Genomic DNA, 16,723 nt, shown 5'->3' with positions numbered 1-16,723 from the left:
TATATATATATATATGTATGCACACACATATATGTACAAGGTGGATCCCTCCATTAGTTGGGCTTAGGCATTCAGTCTGCCCAGTTGCTGGCCCTGGGTCCCAGTCTCCCGAGTTGCTGTCACCTGGACAATACAAGCCACCGAGACTAGTGCCCATTGCTGGTGCAGTCTGTCATGTGCATGCAAGCAGGCAGCTGGCCAGGACTCTCCTTTCCCAGTTGTTCAACCCCCTGTGCTCTCATTCTTAGAGATACAGGCTGTGTCACAGCCACAGCTGTCCTTTAGGGACCTGCTTGCCCTCCTGCCTGCTGGGACACTTCACCTGTTCAGCCGTTTTGGCTTGATCTTTGCTAGCAGCCACACTCAGCTTGCACACATGCACTCACTTCAGTTCCTGCACTCAGACCCTGGTACAGCCACATCAGATAGAGTCCCTCACCCAGGAGAGAGTTATAGAGAAATTTAGTAAGAACGCAGGACAGATTCTGCTGATTAATGCACAAGGCATGGCCAGACAAATGTTTTGACCAGCAAAATATTTAGATGTGACTGGTCCTTTTGATGCTTTTAGCCCTCTATTTTCCCACACTTGCTCCTCACAAAAATGACCTAAATGCCTCCCCCCGTTGCCTGCCTTTGGTTCTTCCCTTAAATGTGCCAGAGTAAGTCTTGTGCTGTTCCCCTGCGACCCATCACGTGTGCCGTACACCTCAGCAGCAACCCCTCCTCAGTCCAAAAGGTGCTCTGGTATTGCCTTACCTTGCTGGGCTTCAGGTCTGGACCCTGGGGCTGAGGCTCTCCTAGGACTGGCCTGGGAAGGGTGTCCCTTCCTCCCAGTCCTTGGTTTGGTTCCTTACCTGCTGTTGTGCCACTGTGCTCCCTTGGGTTTGAGGAGGTGGGCCTTTGGTGGGCTGAGGGCTGCTACCTTGGCAGGATATTATGTGGGTTCCCCCTCCTACAAGTGTCTCCCTATGCTCCTTTGTGGGTGCGCAGACCAGTTTTTATCACATACCCTAATCTATCCTTTCTCTTCTTTTTCCAGCCAAATCTAATGAATTTGTATTTCTTGAACTGTCCCAACCGCTCAAAGAACGGGAAGAAGAAAGACTGACTGGATTGATTGCAGATGTGAGCAAGAGGAACAGAGCATCAGATCTTGCTGAGTTTTTGTCTTTGAAGGAAGCATTACCCTTGTTCAAGGATCTTTCTCCTGAAGAGAGCTCTTTTATGACTTACATAAAGCATTGTATGCTGGAAGAGAATACCTTGGATGCTCATGAGCTTGCAGTTCAGGTTAGTGTGTAGCTGTTTCTTGATTCATCACCACCTGTTGGCATTCACACATTCTAGTAAATTTTAGATCAGCCTTCTTTTTAAATCTGTAGCTCAAGAAGAAGTCAGTCATGTTTCTTATTTCACTTCCACAAGATTTGGTGTTAACTATCCACAGAAGGATAGTGTACAGACCTCATCAGTAAGTGGCAAATACTGAAGGTTTAGGTTGGCTTGTGCTTGTGTATGCCTACAACCGCAAGGATGTCCTGCCCTTACAGTGTCTCCAGGGCAGCAAGCTGGGAGTTAATCAAGTAGTGAGGGATGGAACCATTTTTCAGCTGAGCTGAAAGTGAAGGGGTGCAGCAGAGGAGGAGCTGTGTATCTTACTCGTTCCAGACACCTCTAGACATACTAGTGGGATCTCCACAGCTTGATATGCTAAATGATTCCTAAGGGTGCTGGGGAGATGGGGCTGTGGGAGTTAATGTGCTACTACACCTTCCTCTGAGGAGTAAACATCATTGTCTGTTCAGAATTTACATATATTTGTTCTCATCAGTAAAAAGCACAACAGATCAATCTGGCTATGAAACCAGGAACTTAAAAATTGAGCCTGTCAGTTCAAATCTGTAGCATTTTTAGGCAAAGAACTAGATTTTCAAATCTTCCAAGCATACACATCTCCTACCAAGACATTCTGATAGTTGCCTCCATCCTTTCCGATCTTGTTTCTTCTCCAAAACCAATTCTGTGTCCAAATAATGCTTAAACAGATTCAGAGAGGTTATGAGCAGGTGGAGACCTGTCATCATTTAAAAAGGGACGTTTATTGTCTGAGCAGTGGCAGGTTTTCCGGAATACTGGTATGAAGAAGTATTGCTGCTCTCTAGCATGATTACTCTTCAGTGATGCAGCTTTTAGCCCTGTTGGCTTCAGGGTTGGGTTTTGTGTGTTCTGGTTTACTTATCAAGCTGTATAAGGCTTTTTACTATTATTATTGTTTGATTTTTCTTTTTCCTAGTAGGAATCAAAACCAAAAGTGGCCAGGCCCAGTTATGCCCTCGCAAATAAGCAGAGTAGTGGTTGCTATTCTATCTCTCTGTCCTCTGCACTGAATGAAGGATGGAAAGAAGTAACAGAACGTGTAACAGAAGGTGTATCAGTTGAGAAGTAAGTATATTTCATATAAATGAGAAGATGAAAATAAAGGAAATAGAATAAACAACATACTGGAATAAAAGCCCTGGCTTAACTACCATCCTCTAGTTGATTTGAAAGTGTTGTGTGAAAGATGTTCTAGAAATCTAAAGTATCACCAAGTATGAATGTAGTTATTCCTGTTTCCAGCCTAGTAGCTAACAGACAAAATGGATGTGTTACAGGGTGACAGAAAATGCCACACAAATTAGCGCATATCTGAACTGTGACAAGCTCATATCATTGATGCATCAGTGGAAGGGTAGGGACCTCCTGGCCTCTGTGAGTGTCCATTTAAGTCCATATCACAGCAAAACTATTGCTAATTTAAGATGAGCCTTTTAAAAATCAAACCAGTGTTTTCTTTTGCTCTTCTGTTACACTAAATCTATTTATAACTAGTTTGTCATACAATTTACTACTTGGCGCAGGAGCTTGGTTAACAGAAGACATTAGAAAATGAGAACAGACAAAAGGGTAATGCAGCAAGATACTAGGAGAGCATTCAAATACCTTGGTTCTGTCTGCACTAGCCTGTTAGTCCTCATGCTTCTTGTATGGCAAGCATTAGTGGAGTAAATTGATCTTAACAACTCTTGCCTTTTCACTGTTTTTACTGACAGTATAGCAGTTGTTTCTGCCATGTCAAAAATGCTCAGTTCATGGTTGTACAATCTGGAGCATAGGAGATTCCACAAAAACATTAGGAAAAGCTTTTTCACTGTGAGGGTGACAGAGCACTGGCACAGGCTGCCCTGCAAGGTAGGCTGCCCAGGGAGGTTGTGGAGTCTCCTTTTGAGAAGTCATAAAAACCCCGCCTGTACCCGTTCCTGTGTGACCTACTGTAGGTGATCCTGCTCTGGCAGGGGGGCTGGACTAGATGATTATTCAGAGTCCCTTCCAACCGCTAACATTCTGTGATTCTCTGATGGTTCCAGTTAATCTAGAGCTTTTAAAATACTGGTGTTAGAGGTAACTTGGACAGTTTTAAACCACTTACAGTGGTATGTTGACAAGAGGCTCAACATGAGCCAGCAGTGTGCAGCTGCAGCCCAAAAAGCGAACCATGTCCCAGGCCACATCGAAAGGAGCATGACCAGCAGGTTGAGGGAGGTAATTCTCCTCTTCTACTCTGCTCTGATGAGGCTCCACCTGGAGTACTGCATGCAGTTCTGGAGCCCACAGTACAAAAAAGGACATGGATCTGCTGGAGCTGGTCCAGAGGAGGGCCATGGAAATGGAGTACGTCTGCTATGAGGACAGGCCAAGGGAACTGGGATTATTTAGCTTGGAGAAGAGAAGGCTTTAGGGTGACCTGGTAGTGGCCCTCTGATATATGACAGGGGCCTACAGGAAAGCTGAAGAGGGACTTTTTGCTAGGGCCTGTAGTGATAGGACAAGGGGCAATGGCCTGAAACTGCAAGAGGGTAGATGTAGATTAGATATAAGGAAAGACTTCTTCACCATGAGAGTGGTGAAGCACTGGAACAGGTTGCCCAAGGAGGTTGTGGATGCCTCATCCCTGAAAGTGTTCAAGGCCAGGTTGGATGGGGCTTAGGGCAACCCGGTCTAGTGGGAGAGAGGTGTCCCTGCCCACATCAAGGGAATTGAAACTAGTTAATCTTCAAGATCCCTTCCAACCTTAACCATTCTATGATTCTATGATACAGTACATATGCTGCATGATATGTAAATCCAAGATTCCGGCTTGGAAATGTGAGAGTCCTTACTGGAGTCTTAATGAAGAGACAGTCACTGTTAATGCATACCATTTGATAATATCTCCGCTAGTATATCTTCCCATTTTCTATAGCCATTTGTCAATTACTTTAATTCAAACCAAAAAAAAGAAAATCCAGATGAAGGTAAAAAGAAACCGAATTTTAACAAGTTTTTCTCAAAATTTTAGTGTGCATTGGACTGCCTGTTTCTTTTGTAACACTTGACTATTGGAGGAAGAAGTGCTAAAGTACTTCTGAGTTAGTCAACAGTTTTGAGAACTACCACTTTTAACAGGTTTTCTAGAAAATCTTCTACATGTGAAACAACCATACTAAGAAGAAGGTAATGTAAAACACAGTTTGTCACTGTTATAATGTAATTTGTGTTTTCTAGTTTAATTGTTTATCCACCCCCACCTGCAAAAGGAGGACTGGGAGTCACGAGAGAAGACCTAGAGTGCTTAGAATATGGAGAGTTTCTCAATGATGTCATAATTGATTTCTATCTTAAGTAAGTAATCACAGCCTTAATTGTACCCTTCTTTCTGGGACATGGTCTGGGCCTGAATATTACTGTAAGAGCTGGTCACTAAATATGGTACAACAATTTAAGAAGTAACAGTATGATGAATGTGTAAGTTAGACTTTTTTTTAAAGCTTTTGTGTATTCTCAGCAGATTCATTTGTTTCAATTTCATTCTTCTTGTCCCTTAAAAGGGCTGTGATATAACCCAGATATAATAGCTAAGGAAAAGTCTCTTGGCAGCCTCACAGAACAGAAAATGCTGAGCAGTTTTAAGCAAGCAATTGAACAAAAAAGTAGACAGTTTGTACTAGTAGTTTATTTACCAAGTTTGCATGAAGTGGAGCATCCTCTGCTATTCTGTGCAAGAGTTTGGGAATTCTTCTGATATACAGCTCCTGCAGAAAGGAACATAGCTAATACTTCCTGAGGAAGCTGTGCTTGGCTAAATGAATCTCCCTAAAAGTGTGGTTCATTTTCCCTATGCTGACTTAAACTTAAGCAGAATTCTGCTCTTTCAGAGGTTGTCTGCAAGAATTCCATTTTGCTTGGCATCCAGCATGGCTGCAGTAACTCTGAGCATTAAGAAACTAGCTAAAACTTCCAGTCTAGAGGAGTGGGAAAGGAAATGCATACCAGAGTGTTCCAATGTGGTTTTACAAAAGCCCCCTGTATTATGCTCTAAACAAGAAATAAATCATGCAGCATAGTCCTCTTAATAGCTGTAGCTTTATCTCACCAGAGGAGTCAGATTTAATGCAGTCATTGCAGAAAGTTCTCTGCTTTTGAAGTTTATTAGACTTCTCACATTCTCAGTTTTCATTGTGTTGCAAGCTGTATCGTGTGTGACTGTTGCCCAAGTCATCAGGTGAAGCTGGAGGGCAGCTTGCGTAGGGTGACTGCAATTATGAGAGCTTTGGCCTTCTAGGATGACAGAATAAACACTCAAGCTGATGTCTATAGTAAAATGATCAACAGTAAAATTGTACAGAATGTGTATTTGTAGAGCATTTGTCTTAACTTTCACATGCATAACCTGTAGAAGCAAAATGGACAATTTATAGCACTAACCTGTTCTATGCTTTTTGTGTGTGCAGGAGTATAAAACTCCACAGGCTTATATTGGTGAGGTTTTGGTGTCTGTCATAACTGCAAGGGCTAGAAACCTAGCTTGAAAAATAAATTCAAGACACATTAATGCTAGAGCACACATCTGAGATACAAAAATAACTGTTTTCTTAGCAGTTGCTTGGCTGTTACGTACTCTGTTGATGTCCACCCATGTGCATATGGAAAATAGAGTAGAGAGAAAAGTTTGGTATGATTAGTGACTGTAAAGGTAATTGATAGGAAACATAACCTGAATATGATAAGTCATTAAAATGACTGTCCCTTGCTATCAGTAATCATACTTTCTAGAAAAGGAATTTAATAATTTCTTTCCTTTTCATTTGTTAGATACCTGTTGTTGGAGAAGGCGCCGAAGCATCTTGCTGACCGTACACACATATTTAGCAGTTTCTTCTACAAGTGCCTGACCAGGAAGGAAAAAAACTCTGAGGGGGACCTCAAAGTTTCGTAAGTTCATTTTAGATGCCATTATGACCAGAAATAAGCTGTCTGTTGATGCCACTTGGAAGCTCTGCAGATGATCTCCTAATTAGCACATAAAGTAGTAGTTGGTGTTCTCCAAAGGATTAGTGGCTAAATGTTGTAACTTGCCTTTTGAGCATACTGGTGTTTTTCATTAAAATCTATGTGTGATTCATACTGAATAAGAATGAAACTATTACCACTTTTCTCCAGCTTTATCTGAATCTTCACTTCAGACAATTTGTATTTTGATCCTTTTATTACAAAATCAATGTTTTCCAGGGTATGCATACTTCTAAGAAATTGCACTTTTAAAAATATTTTTTAGATTTACTACATATTTCATCTTATATATTGGTAAATTTAGTAAAAATAAATTTCTTACACGTCAGCTTTGCACTTTAGTTTTATGACACTTGAGCACAGTGGAACCCTGGAGTTTCAGAGAAAGGTGTCATTAACAGCTCAAGAACCCTGTATCTATTCCTGGTTTTAGCTAAGACTGTATAAAGGGCAGGACCATCTCCACCACTTCTGTTACTTCTCAACATTGATGTTTGAGAGTGGACTGTGCCCTGCCACGTCACTTACAGTGATCATCTGCCAGCAACTTTCATTCTAGGGTATCAGTGGGTAAAAGCTGGACATGAGTCAACAATGTGCGCTTGCAGCCCAGAAGGCCAATCACATCCTGGGCTACATCAAGCCATCTACATCTAGCTACATCTGGCTACATCTAGCCAGTAGGTCAAGAGAACTCTGCTCTGCTCTGATGAGACCTCACCTGGAGTACTGTGTCCAACTCTGGAGCCCTCAACACAAGAAGGACATGGACCTGTTGGAGTGGATCCAGAGGACAGCCACTTTGTGTGGTCAAAGGGCTGGAGCACCTCTCTGACAAAGACAGGCTGAGAGAGTTGGGGCTGTTGAGCCTGGAGAAGAGAAGGCTCTGGGGAGACCTTATTGTGGCCTTCCAGTACCTGAAGGGGGCCTACAGGAAAGCTGGGAGGGACTTTTTACAGGGGCACATGATGATAAGACAAGGAGCAATGGTTTTAAACTGGAGCAGAGTAGATTTAGATTAGACATTAGGAAGTTCTTTACTGTGAGGGTGATGAAACACTGGCACAGGTTGCCCAGAGAGGTGGTGGAGGCCCCATCCCTGGAGACATTCAAGGTCAGGCTGGATGGGGCTCTGAGCAACCTGACCTGGTTGCAGATGTCCCTGCTCACTGCAGGGGGGTTGGACTAGATGCCCTTTTAAAGGTCCCTTCCAACCCAATGAATTCTGTGACTCTGTGATTCTGTTTTCATCATTCAGCTTATCAAAGTTGTTTTTTTTTTCTATTTCTCTCTGAAGTGATTTTACTTCTGTTATCCATGAAGTTCCCAGGTTTTTCAGTCTACTGGCAGATAAGTCCACTTGCACAAAGACATAAGCTATATTGTTTGTGTTAGCTGTCACCCAGCAGTGACTATGTTAAAGGGGAAAAAGTGCAATTTCTGCAATATTGTCAAAGATGTCTCAAAAAATTAAGGACCTGTGCTTGAGAGAATGTCTTTCATCATTTTAGTGTCTTCATATCCTGAATGTTCTGAGGTAGAGACAAAATTGTCTGTGTCGAGACTGCTGTTGTGCCTTGATCTGATTCCTTTGAAAAGACTGGACTGTTCATAACCTTCCTGAGAAACTGGAGTGCACTTTTAATTCACTGTATTTTAAGGACTGTAGCTGCTCCAGTTGAGGAGATAGCTTTGGAAACTCTGGTTTAGTGTTTGGGCTTACCTGGTGATTACGAGTGGTTTGCTTATTGTTTGTTTGTTTCTGTGCAGTTTTTTTTGATAAATAGTGGAAAATTGAGCTCTGTACTGTTGTAGATGAAATTAGTCTCAACTGATGTAGTTGTTTAACTTAAAGAACTTTTACTTCTTTTTTCTTCACGCTACTTCCAGTACCTGAAGGGGGAGCTCCTTCTGCAGGTGCTTTCCCAGGTTGCAAACACACCTTCCCCTTTTAAATTCACAGTGCTCCTAGAGTGATGCAGCAAGTCTTCATTTAATGCTGGCCCATGCAGTGGCCCACAGCAAACAGTTTTTCCATTCGTCCTTTTTTTTATCCTGTTCTCCGTACACTGAAGTTACATTTCTTGATCACAGATCAGGATGGAATCAGAATAGTAATAGGAGTATCTACTGAATGGAGTGAATTTTGCTTTCAGAACATATCGGAGCCAAATTCTGTGGACCGCTAGTTTCTGTTTCAACTTGTGCAAACTAAGAAAGTTGAAAATCTAAGTTTAGGTTTCTTCTCAATTTTTTCTTACTCTCCGGTTATCCTGTCCTCATGTTTTACGTCTGTAGGACTGAAAATTAAATATGCTCCAGCATTTAAAGCTCAGAACTGGAGGCAATCTGTTTCAGTCCTGACTCTGCTACAGGTGTGTTACATGACCCTTTGCAAGAGGTTTAGCTTTCTCCTTGAAGAGATGAGTTTGTTTAGATGAACCTTCAAAAGTGGCATTGGGAAGTTTGATTCATGGATGTTTGTAAATTGCTATAGATCTCTCTGTATACTGGCTGGTGTTTAGACAAGATTTTTGCATTTAGTGTAGTAAACAATAATTACTGGATAAAAAACTGCAAGAAATCATTTCAGATCTATGGATGACTTTTTCCAGAACAGTTTAAGAGGGTTTGGAAATGGCTTGTTAGTTACTTGGGTTTAACGGTCTACTTATTTATTTTTGCAATGTCAAGGAATTTTCAAGAGTAAATGAAAAACTGATCGAGGGATGGAGTAGTTGTAGGGGTACTAATCCCTATAGCTTGCTTTAACTAAAAAGAACAAATACAAACAGCAATTGTAATTTGTTTTCCACAGAGTGGCACAGAGAAGACACAGGAGAGTAAGAACATGGACTCGTCATATAAACATCTTCAGTAAAGATTATATCTTTGTGCCAGTGAATGAGGAGTAAGTCTGTGTGTTTAAGACAACTTTTCTGTTATTTAAATATTTGAATGTTGTGGTGCTGAGAAGATTTTTTAAGAAATAACAGGTGTGGAATGAATAATTTTGAAATCTTTAGAAAAATTAAACTTTTTATTTAATTGTCATCAGTAAATTTTGCATCTTTAGTTTTTGTTTTACTGATAGTTATTTTGATGTATTTTTCAAAACAATTTCTGTGCCATTATGATGCTTCCTGTGCCCTTAAGGAATATTTCTATAAAGAAATCACAGCAAGTCATAGCGTTAATGGATCAGGAGTAGTACTTCCATGGTCTGTGCCTTGGCCTGGTTGAATACCTGCACATGGAAAAGCCAGTAGAACTGAATAGTCATTGAGAGTTACATGTGCAAAACAGCTGCAGAAAGAGATGAGGATAGATGTGTGCCATACCTTCAGCTATATTCAAAATTAGGATCACTGTCACAGATGTTACTTTTTTAACAGCATGGAGTGGGTAGTGAGACACTGATAAATTGCTGTGGTGGATTTGTTGGATGCTGCTAAAGGGAATCAGTATTTCTTTTTGCTGATATGCCATAATGCAAAGTAAAAAATGAGTAAGAAGATTAGTATGAAATGCCATGAAAGAATGGCAGTGGTGGTTATACGTCACAGAACAGGTGTCCGTGAGCTCTTGGTGTTATAAAAACTTTTCACATCCTTTCATAACCATATATTACGCAGTTTTGACTGTTTTTCTCCCCTTTTCCCCATTGCTGGGCAGGTCTCATTGGTACATTGCAGTTATCTGTTTTCCTTGGTTAGAAGAAGCTGTGTATGAGGAGTGCCCCCATGAGAATTCATTATACTCCCAGCCTCATCAGTCTCCACTCTGGTTGGAGAATGAGAACACCAGAACTGTTTCTGTGTTGGCCTTCCCTGGCAACTGCAAGAATGAGGAAGAAATGAATGCTAACAGAAGTTTATTCTCAAAAGGTAGGTAATCTAGAAGAAAATAATGTCAAGCTGTAAATAGTTCTAATGGTGTCTTAATCCTTGAAGGAGGGATACAATACCTTGAAAAAGTATCTTTCACGTCAAGATTGATGAAATATGTTTGTGTGTTACCATGCATATAAAGGACTGCAATGCATTCTTATTGTCGGCACCACTGGAAAATACTGAAAGGGACTTGTAAAAGCAGTGACTCAGATCCCATCATGAATGGGAAATTCTTGTATTTCAGTAAGAATTGTATCAGGAAGACCTTCAGTAACTCTGCTATTTGAACATTTTGAAGGGAAGCAATCTTAGTTTATGCTTCACTATTGTATTTTGAATACTACTGATAACACCTTTGAAAATGAAAATATTTCAGTTAGGAAATACTTTCTTAAGACTTTTTAATTTGTTCTTTTGTACTAGATGACAATGAAATTGCTGCTTCCGCTTCAGTCCTGGATTCAGGTATTTCTAAAGTACGTGCCTTTCTGTACTGAGGGAGGAAATTATATATTATTGAATTTCTGAAGGCTCTGAGACTTGACCAAGTGACTTGGCATCATCTCTTTTGCCGCAGCTATTGATTTTTTTATTGTGGCATGCAGCATGTGCAAGGCACTTCGAATTAGTCTAAGTCATCTTTTGCCTACCTAAGTTGCCTATAGTGTGCTTTCCTGCATTTTAAAAAAAAATTTATTAGCGTCTCCTTTTCTGAAGTGAGTTCCTCTCTGGCTTTACCTCTGAATCTATGAAGACATTTGAGTTTATAATGATTGTGGGGTTTTTAAGGTTATTTTTTGTCTTCTCCCAGATGTCCCTAAGTAATTGCAAGAAGAAGGTTTGCAAAAGGTATGTTTTGATTTTCATACTAATATTGTATCATAAATTTATATTAAGAAATGCTGCAGTAATTTAGTTTTTTGTCATAAAGCCACAACTGTAGGAACTTGACATTTTTTGTTCCACATTTGTTCAGATGTTGATGCTCCTGTTAAGCTCTACTCAAACAAAATATGTGCTTCAGTAGTGTTGGGAATGATTTGTTTGGTTTTGTCATGCACAGGCCTTGTATACTCATCTTGGATTCTTTGAAAGCTGGTTCCGTGCAGAAGACAGTTCAGGTTTTGAGAGAGTAAGTTATTATCATTTCTGTTTATTATCAAGAAATCCTGTTGGTTGTATTTCTATCTTCAGAATGCTTTCCTTTATAAAAAGTGTAGATTTCTAATTCTAAAGGAACGTCCATAAAGTCATTACAAAAAAAATTATAATGGCAATACAGAGACTTGTGTGAAAATCCTGTCTTTGTTCTGCAGCCCAGATATAATTCAAAAATCGTCAAGTGGACTATCTTTTTAAACTGAAAAAAACTTAAAAGTAGATGGGGTTTTGTTATTTTTTTACCCTTGCAATTCAGTACTGGAGGGTGTGTTTTAAGGGTAAAAACCAATGTCTTAAAAATTAATGCTTTGAAATTTAAGTGGTTAATTTTCTAAAGGGCTAACTTTTTTTGTTGATGGAGCTTACAGAATTACAGTGTTAAATTTACTCTTATTTATGTGCAAGAAAGTGGAAACTAGACTGAAGCTATCTGAAAGCTTGATGTGTCAGTATAGGTACAGCAGAATTATATTTTCTTTTGGAAAGTAAGTAAAAATACATTCAGTCTGTTATATGATAAATACATAAGTATTGGAAGAATATCTTCAAACTTTAAGTACTTTTAAACGCTCCTGATGAATTTAACAGTAACTTTAAGCCATTGCTAATTTTAAATATTGTAAACTAAACAGAATTGTTCTTTTTCTGTTCTGTTGAATTCACTTCACTGAAGGAACAAAACTCTATGAACCAAGTAGTACCTTCTTCTTGGAAACAAAAATTGTTCAAAATACTATGTGCGGGTTAGATGAGGACCAGAAATTTTTGTGAAACTATCTTTCCCTTGACAGAGACAATGTATTTCTTGGGAGGAAGAACGAAATAGCAATTACTATTACTTTTTTTTTTTTTTTAATCTCTGTGCGATATATTTACTTCAAATTCAAATCTTCAAAATCGGTGGCCAGCCCAGAATGTGAAGTCAGTGAGTTGTTCTGAAGCACAAGAACAACAGAAAAGCCTGACAACAAATAAGTCACAATCGTTAAAGTACTAATTCCTTAAGGTTTTTAATAAGTCGTTATATACTTTGTACACTACTAGATTAAAGGGGTTATATTGGTAGAAATTTCTTTTTTTTAATTATTTGCCTAGATTAAATGATTTACTTAAGTTTGCTTAGGTTTTCCTGCTAGTTCAGGAAAAATCTGTGTGGTAGCCAAGAGAGATTACTTGAGTTCTTCTTGTAGTTAAAAGTTTCAGCATGTCCAGGTATCCTAACAGTTTGAAGAAACTTGTCACGAATAGCTGTTGTTAAATAACATCATGCATCTTTCAGTTACTGCATATTATATGGTAGAGATGCCTTTGAGTGTGATAGACTATTGTATGGTAAAAATTGTGTTGTTTCTTGTATGAAATTCTTTAACAGATTCTGTGAAATAAGTTGTTTAATGCTATTTTAGCTTTTTTTGGCCAGCTCCAGAACAATATTGAGTAGTATCTCAAAATGCATTGAGCTTTGGAGCTAAGTATTTAATCTGTTTGCTTTCTTTTGTAGGTACCTTGAAGTGGAATGGGAAGCTAAACGAAAAACGCATCGAGAATTCAGTAAATCAACAATGATTGACCTGTATCCCAGGGTGCCCAAACAAGATAACAGCAGTGATTGTGGGGTGTACTTGCTGCAATATGTGGAAACTTTCTTCCAGGTAGAAATAGAAACTACCTCTCCCTATCCCCAAAACTACCTTAAGCCCGTAAAAACCTATTTCTGAGGGAAATTGCCAGACACAAAAGCATGTGATGCTTAGCTTCAAAAGTGCCAAAGCCATTTGAGGACGAGGAGATAGAACGTATTCTTCAAGTAGTGGCAGGGGTCTTGGTGTCTGGAGCACAGTTTATCATCTATATTTGTTGGCAAACATTTCTGACTTTGTAGTGTTTTTGGTGTGTTCAATATCCCTAGCTAGTTGGATGTATCTGGAGTCTAGTTTACACCTTTCTGGCCTACAAATGTTACAAAGGCGTCTTTTCTGTTCATCTCTCCTTGTAGCCTCTAAAACTTCGGTCAGCTTGTGCATTGGTCTTTGAGCAGCCCTGCAGGCAGAGGGAGAGGGCAGTCTTTCAAAGCTGCAGATGCTGGGCTTCAGGCACTGTCTTTTAGGGTGTTCCCAACTTTTCTTCCCCTCTGATCAGTGCTCTGTCCTTTAAATGACTCTGCTTGTTTGATGCCTGTACGCGTGGTCCATATTCTCTCTGAGAGTGGGAGTGGACAGATCATTCTTGTAGTAGAACAGATTGCCATTCCAAAGTGCCTGTACACTAATGCACACAGCATGGAGAATAAGTGTGAGCAATTACAGATCTGTGTGCACTTGCAGGGCAGTGATTTTGTTGAAATTACAGGGATGTGGTGGGGTAGCTCACATGATGGGAGCGCTGAGAGGGATGGATACAGGCTCTTTAGGAAGGACTGCCTGGGAAGGCAAGTTGCCCTCAATGTGAGGGAGCAGCTGGAATGCAGCGAGCTTTGCCTAGGGTTGAATGAGGCGTCAACTGAGAGCTTATGGGTAGTGATCGACGAGCAGACTAATATGGGTGACACAGTAGTGGGCATCTGCTGTAGGCCGCCTGCAGGAAGAACAAGTGGATGAGGCCTTCTGTGGAGAGCCTCCATAGAAGAGCGGGCTCCCTGTGGGGGACTTAAACCACTCTGACATCTGCTGGAGGGACAACACAGAAGGACTTAAGCAATCCAGGAGTTTGCCAGAGAGCATTGATGCCAATGTCCTGACCCTAGGGATACCGGAGCCAACGAGGAGAGGTGCTCTGCTGGACTGCATTCTCACAAGCAAGGAAGATCTGGTTGGGGATGTAAAGGTCAAATGCAGCCTTGACTGCAGTGACCGTAAGATGCTGGAATTCAGGATCATGAGAGGAAGGAGCAGGGCAAAAAGCAAGATCACAAGCCTGGACTTTGGCCTTTTCAGGGATCTGTTTGGAACAATTCCATGACGTAAGGCCCTGCAGGGGTGAGGTCCGAGAAGACTGTTTGATATTCGAGTAACCCCACCTTCAAACTAACGAACAGTTCATTCAAACAAGCGGGAAGTCAAGCAAAGAGATGAGGAGGTCTGAATGCATAGAGGAAAAATGTGTAAAAATGCAAATACCTCAAGGGAGGGTGCAAAAAATGGACAGAGCCTTCTTTTCAGTGGTGCACAGCAGCAGAGCAAGAGACAGTGGATGCACACTGAAACACAGAAGGTTCCATCTGAACCTCAGGAAATGCTGTCGGGGGTTTTTTGTTGTTTTGGTTTTGGTTTTTACTGTGAGGGTGAGCAAGTGCTGGCACAGTTGGCCCAGAAAGATTGAGCTGGACATGGTCATGGAAACTGGCTCCAGGTGGCCCTGTTTGAGCAGTGGGGTTGGGCCAGATGATCTCCAGAAGTTCTTTCAATCCTCAGCCATTGGGATCCTGTGATACATAAGGTGATCTCTTGTATGGGTGGAAAATGACATTTTTACCAATGCTTTTGAACTGCCCATTCTTTAACAGTGAGGTCACGTTCTGGTTGCAGAAGCAAGGCCAGCACGCACAAGTGGCTGTAATTTGCCCTAAACATACCAGGACTCATAGATGGCTTGATATGATACGATTTTCACTTTGCTTTTTCAATTTATCATGTGCTACTTTATTCAAAGGAAGGAGAAGGTGAAATATAAGCATGACAAGAGAACAAAGACAGAGAAAGGAAAAAAAATGATTTGGGGAGATCAGATGTGGTGTTGGTGGTCTTACTGCCAAAGCTGCCAGCATCTCTCAGCCACATCAGTTTGCTGTCGTCTTTTGTTCTGAATTCTGCCCTCCTCACGTCCTGCTAAAACTGCGAGTAGTGTTCTTGCTTCTTTGTTGTCTTCTATCAGACAGAGCAGCTCATGACAAAAACATGTGCCTGAGGCAAGAAAAATTCATTGTGCTGAACTTGTATATGCTTGATTCTTCCGTGTAGTGTCATTGTATGTGTGTGTTTTGTGACCAAAATGCATCTGTCCCTTGTTAGATAGAGTATGTCTACTTTTATCAGAATACATAGAATCTGTCTTGAATATGTGCTTATACCGATGTCTCTTCAAGAGAGGGGGTGATAACCTGTTTGACATTTACCCTGAGTAGCTTGTGGTAAGGGTATGTATATATGTGATTACCATGGAGGAACTGGAGTTTGAAACGTGTCACCGTCTTAGGGAAACTTGTTCGTGCCTCCTTGATCTCAGCGGTAATGGAGGGGTTTGAAATTATTTTTAAAAGTTGCTTTAGGAGATACATATTGTAAATATTCTTTTTTTCTGTTACCAGAATCCCATAGTTAACTTTGAACAGCCACTGAATCTGGAGAAGTGGTTCCCTCGTCAGCTGATCAGAAGCAAAAGAGAAGAAATTCGATACCTGATCTTGCAATTGCACTTTCAACAGCGTCGTGGCAGCAGCAGCAGCTAATAAATGTAACAAGCCAGACCTGGCAAAGAGCACTGCTGTGTGAAGTAACTGGAACTCTGCTTAGCAGCGCTTGGGATTTTTTCTGCCTTGCAAGGAGGGAAAAAAAAAAAGAAAAAAAAAAAAAAAGGAACCGCAAGAAGTATTTTCTTTGCTCAGCATGTATTCATTTAAATAATGTTTTTTTCATTGGGATTATGTGGACATAGAATGCAGTTGAGGGCGGGGGGGAAGGAGAAGGTTGTAGATAAAATTGTAAATATGTAAGTTAAAGCTGCATATTGCTTGCTAATTGATTCGTTACTTGGAATATGAAAGCTGATATGATATGCGCAACAGGGATGTAAAAATGCTTTCATCTTTTGGAGCCTGTTCTTTAAAGTTCTGTAGAAACATGGATGATAACCTAGGAGTCAGGCCTGAAGACAAGATTTTGACCCTATACTGTGTCTCTTTCGATTTTACAGCTCTTACACATAGAATGAATACTATGTATTGTTTTAATTTAAAGATGTAACATTGACTCTCTTTAGAGATTTTGTTTTGTTTTGTTTTGTTTCTGATTATATACAGAAGTAGTCTGCATGTATCAGAAAATTCTGCCAAGATTTGAGGCTGCTGAGTATTTCTTTTTATTATTTTTAATTTTTTTTCTTCCGTAGCACTTTCATCAGAAAAAATTATTTCCATGAGTAGAAGACATTTGCTTGAGAGTAACCGTTGAAATATTTTAAAGTTGAGAGTGGACTTTTAATAAATTTTTATTTTTACCAGATTGATGATGAGATCTTGTTCTCGAGCTACAGACCAATACAATACATGTAGGCAGTACTTGTTCAATCCTGTTCTTCTTTTG

The 16,723-nt window shown here is 40.3% G+C and overlaps 1 protein-coding gene across 1 annotated transcript; it reads left to right on the top strand.

The window, feature by feature from the left end:
* Nucleotides 1-1,042: 1,042 nt before the first annotated feature.
* LOC104274397 (sentrin-specific protease 7-like) lies at nt 1,043-15,870 on the top strand (the record flags this gene model as incomplete). The annotated part of the gene is made up of 11 exons (XM_009870011.1): nt 1,043-1,293; nt 2,300-2,445; nt 4,588-4,704; nt 6,175-6,294; nt 9,191-9,283; nt 10,048-10,259; nt 10,689-10,741; nt 11,077-11,114; nt 11,329-11,397; nt 12,928-13,078; nt 15,730-15,870. Coding segments are annotated over 11 exons (1,391 nt in total), but the record flags the coding sequence as incomplete, so codon positions are not given.
* Nucleotides 15,871-16,723: the final 853 nt, after the last annotated feature.

This window comes from Apaloderma vittatum, unplaced genomic scaffold (genome assembly GCF_000703405.1).
Source record: "Apaloderma vittatum isolate BGI_N311 unplaced genomic scaffold, ASM70340v1 scaffold13265, whole genome shotgun sequence".
NCBI classification, from domain to species: Eukaryota; Metazoa; Chordata; class Aves; order Trogoniformes; family Trogonidae; genus Apaloderma; species Apaloderma vittatum.
This window is presented reverse-complemented; position numbering and strand designations above follow the sequence as displayed.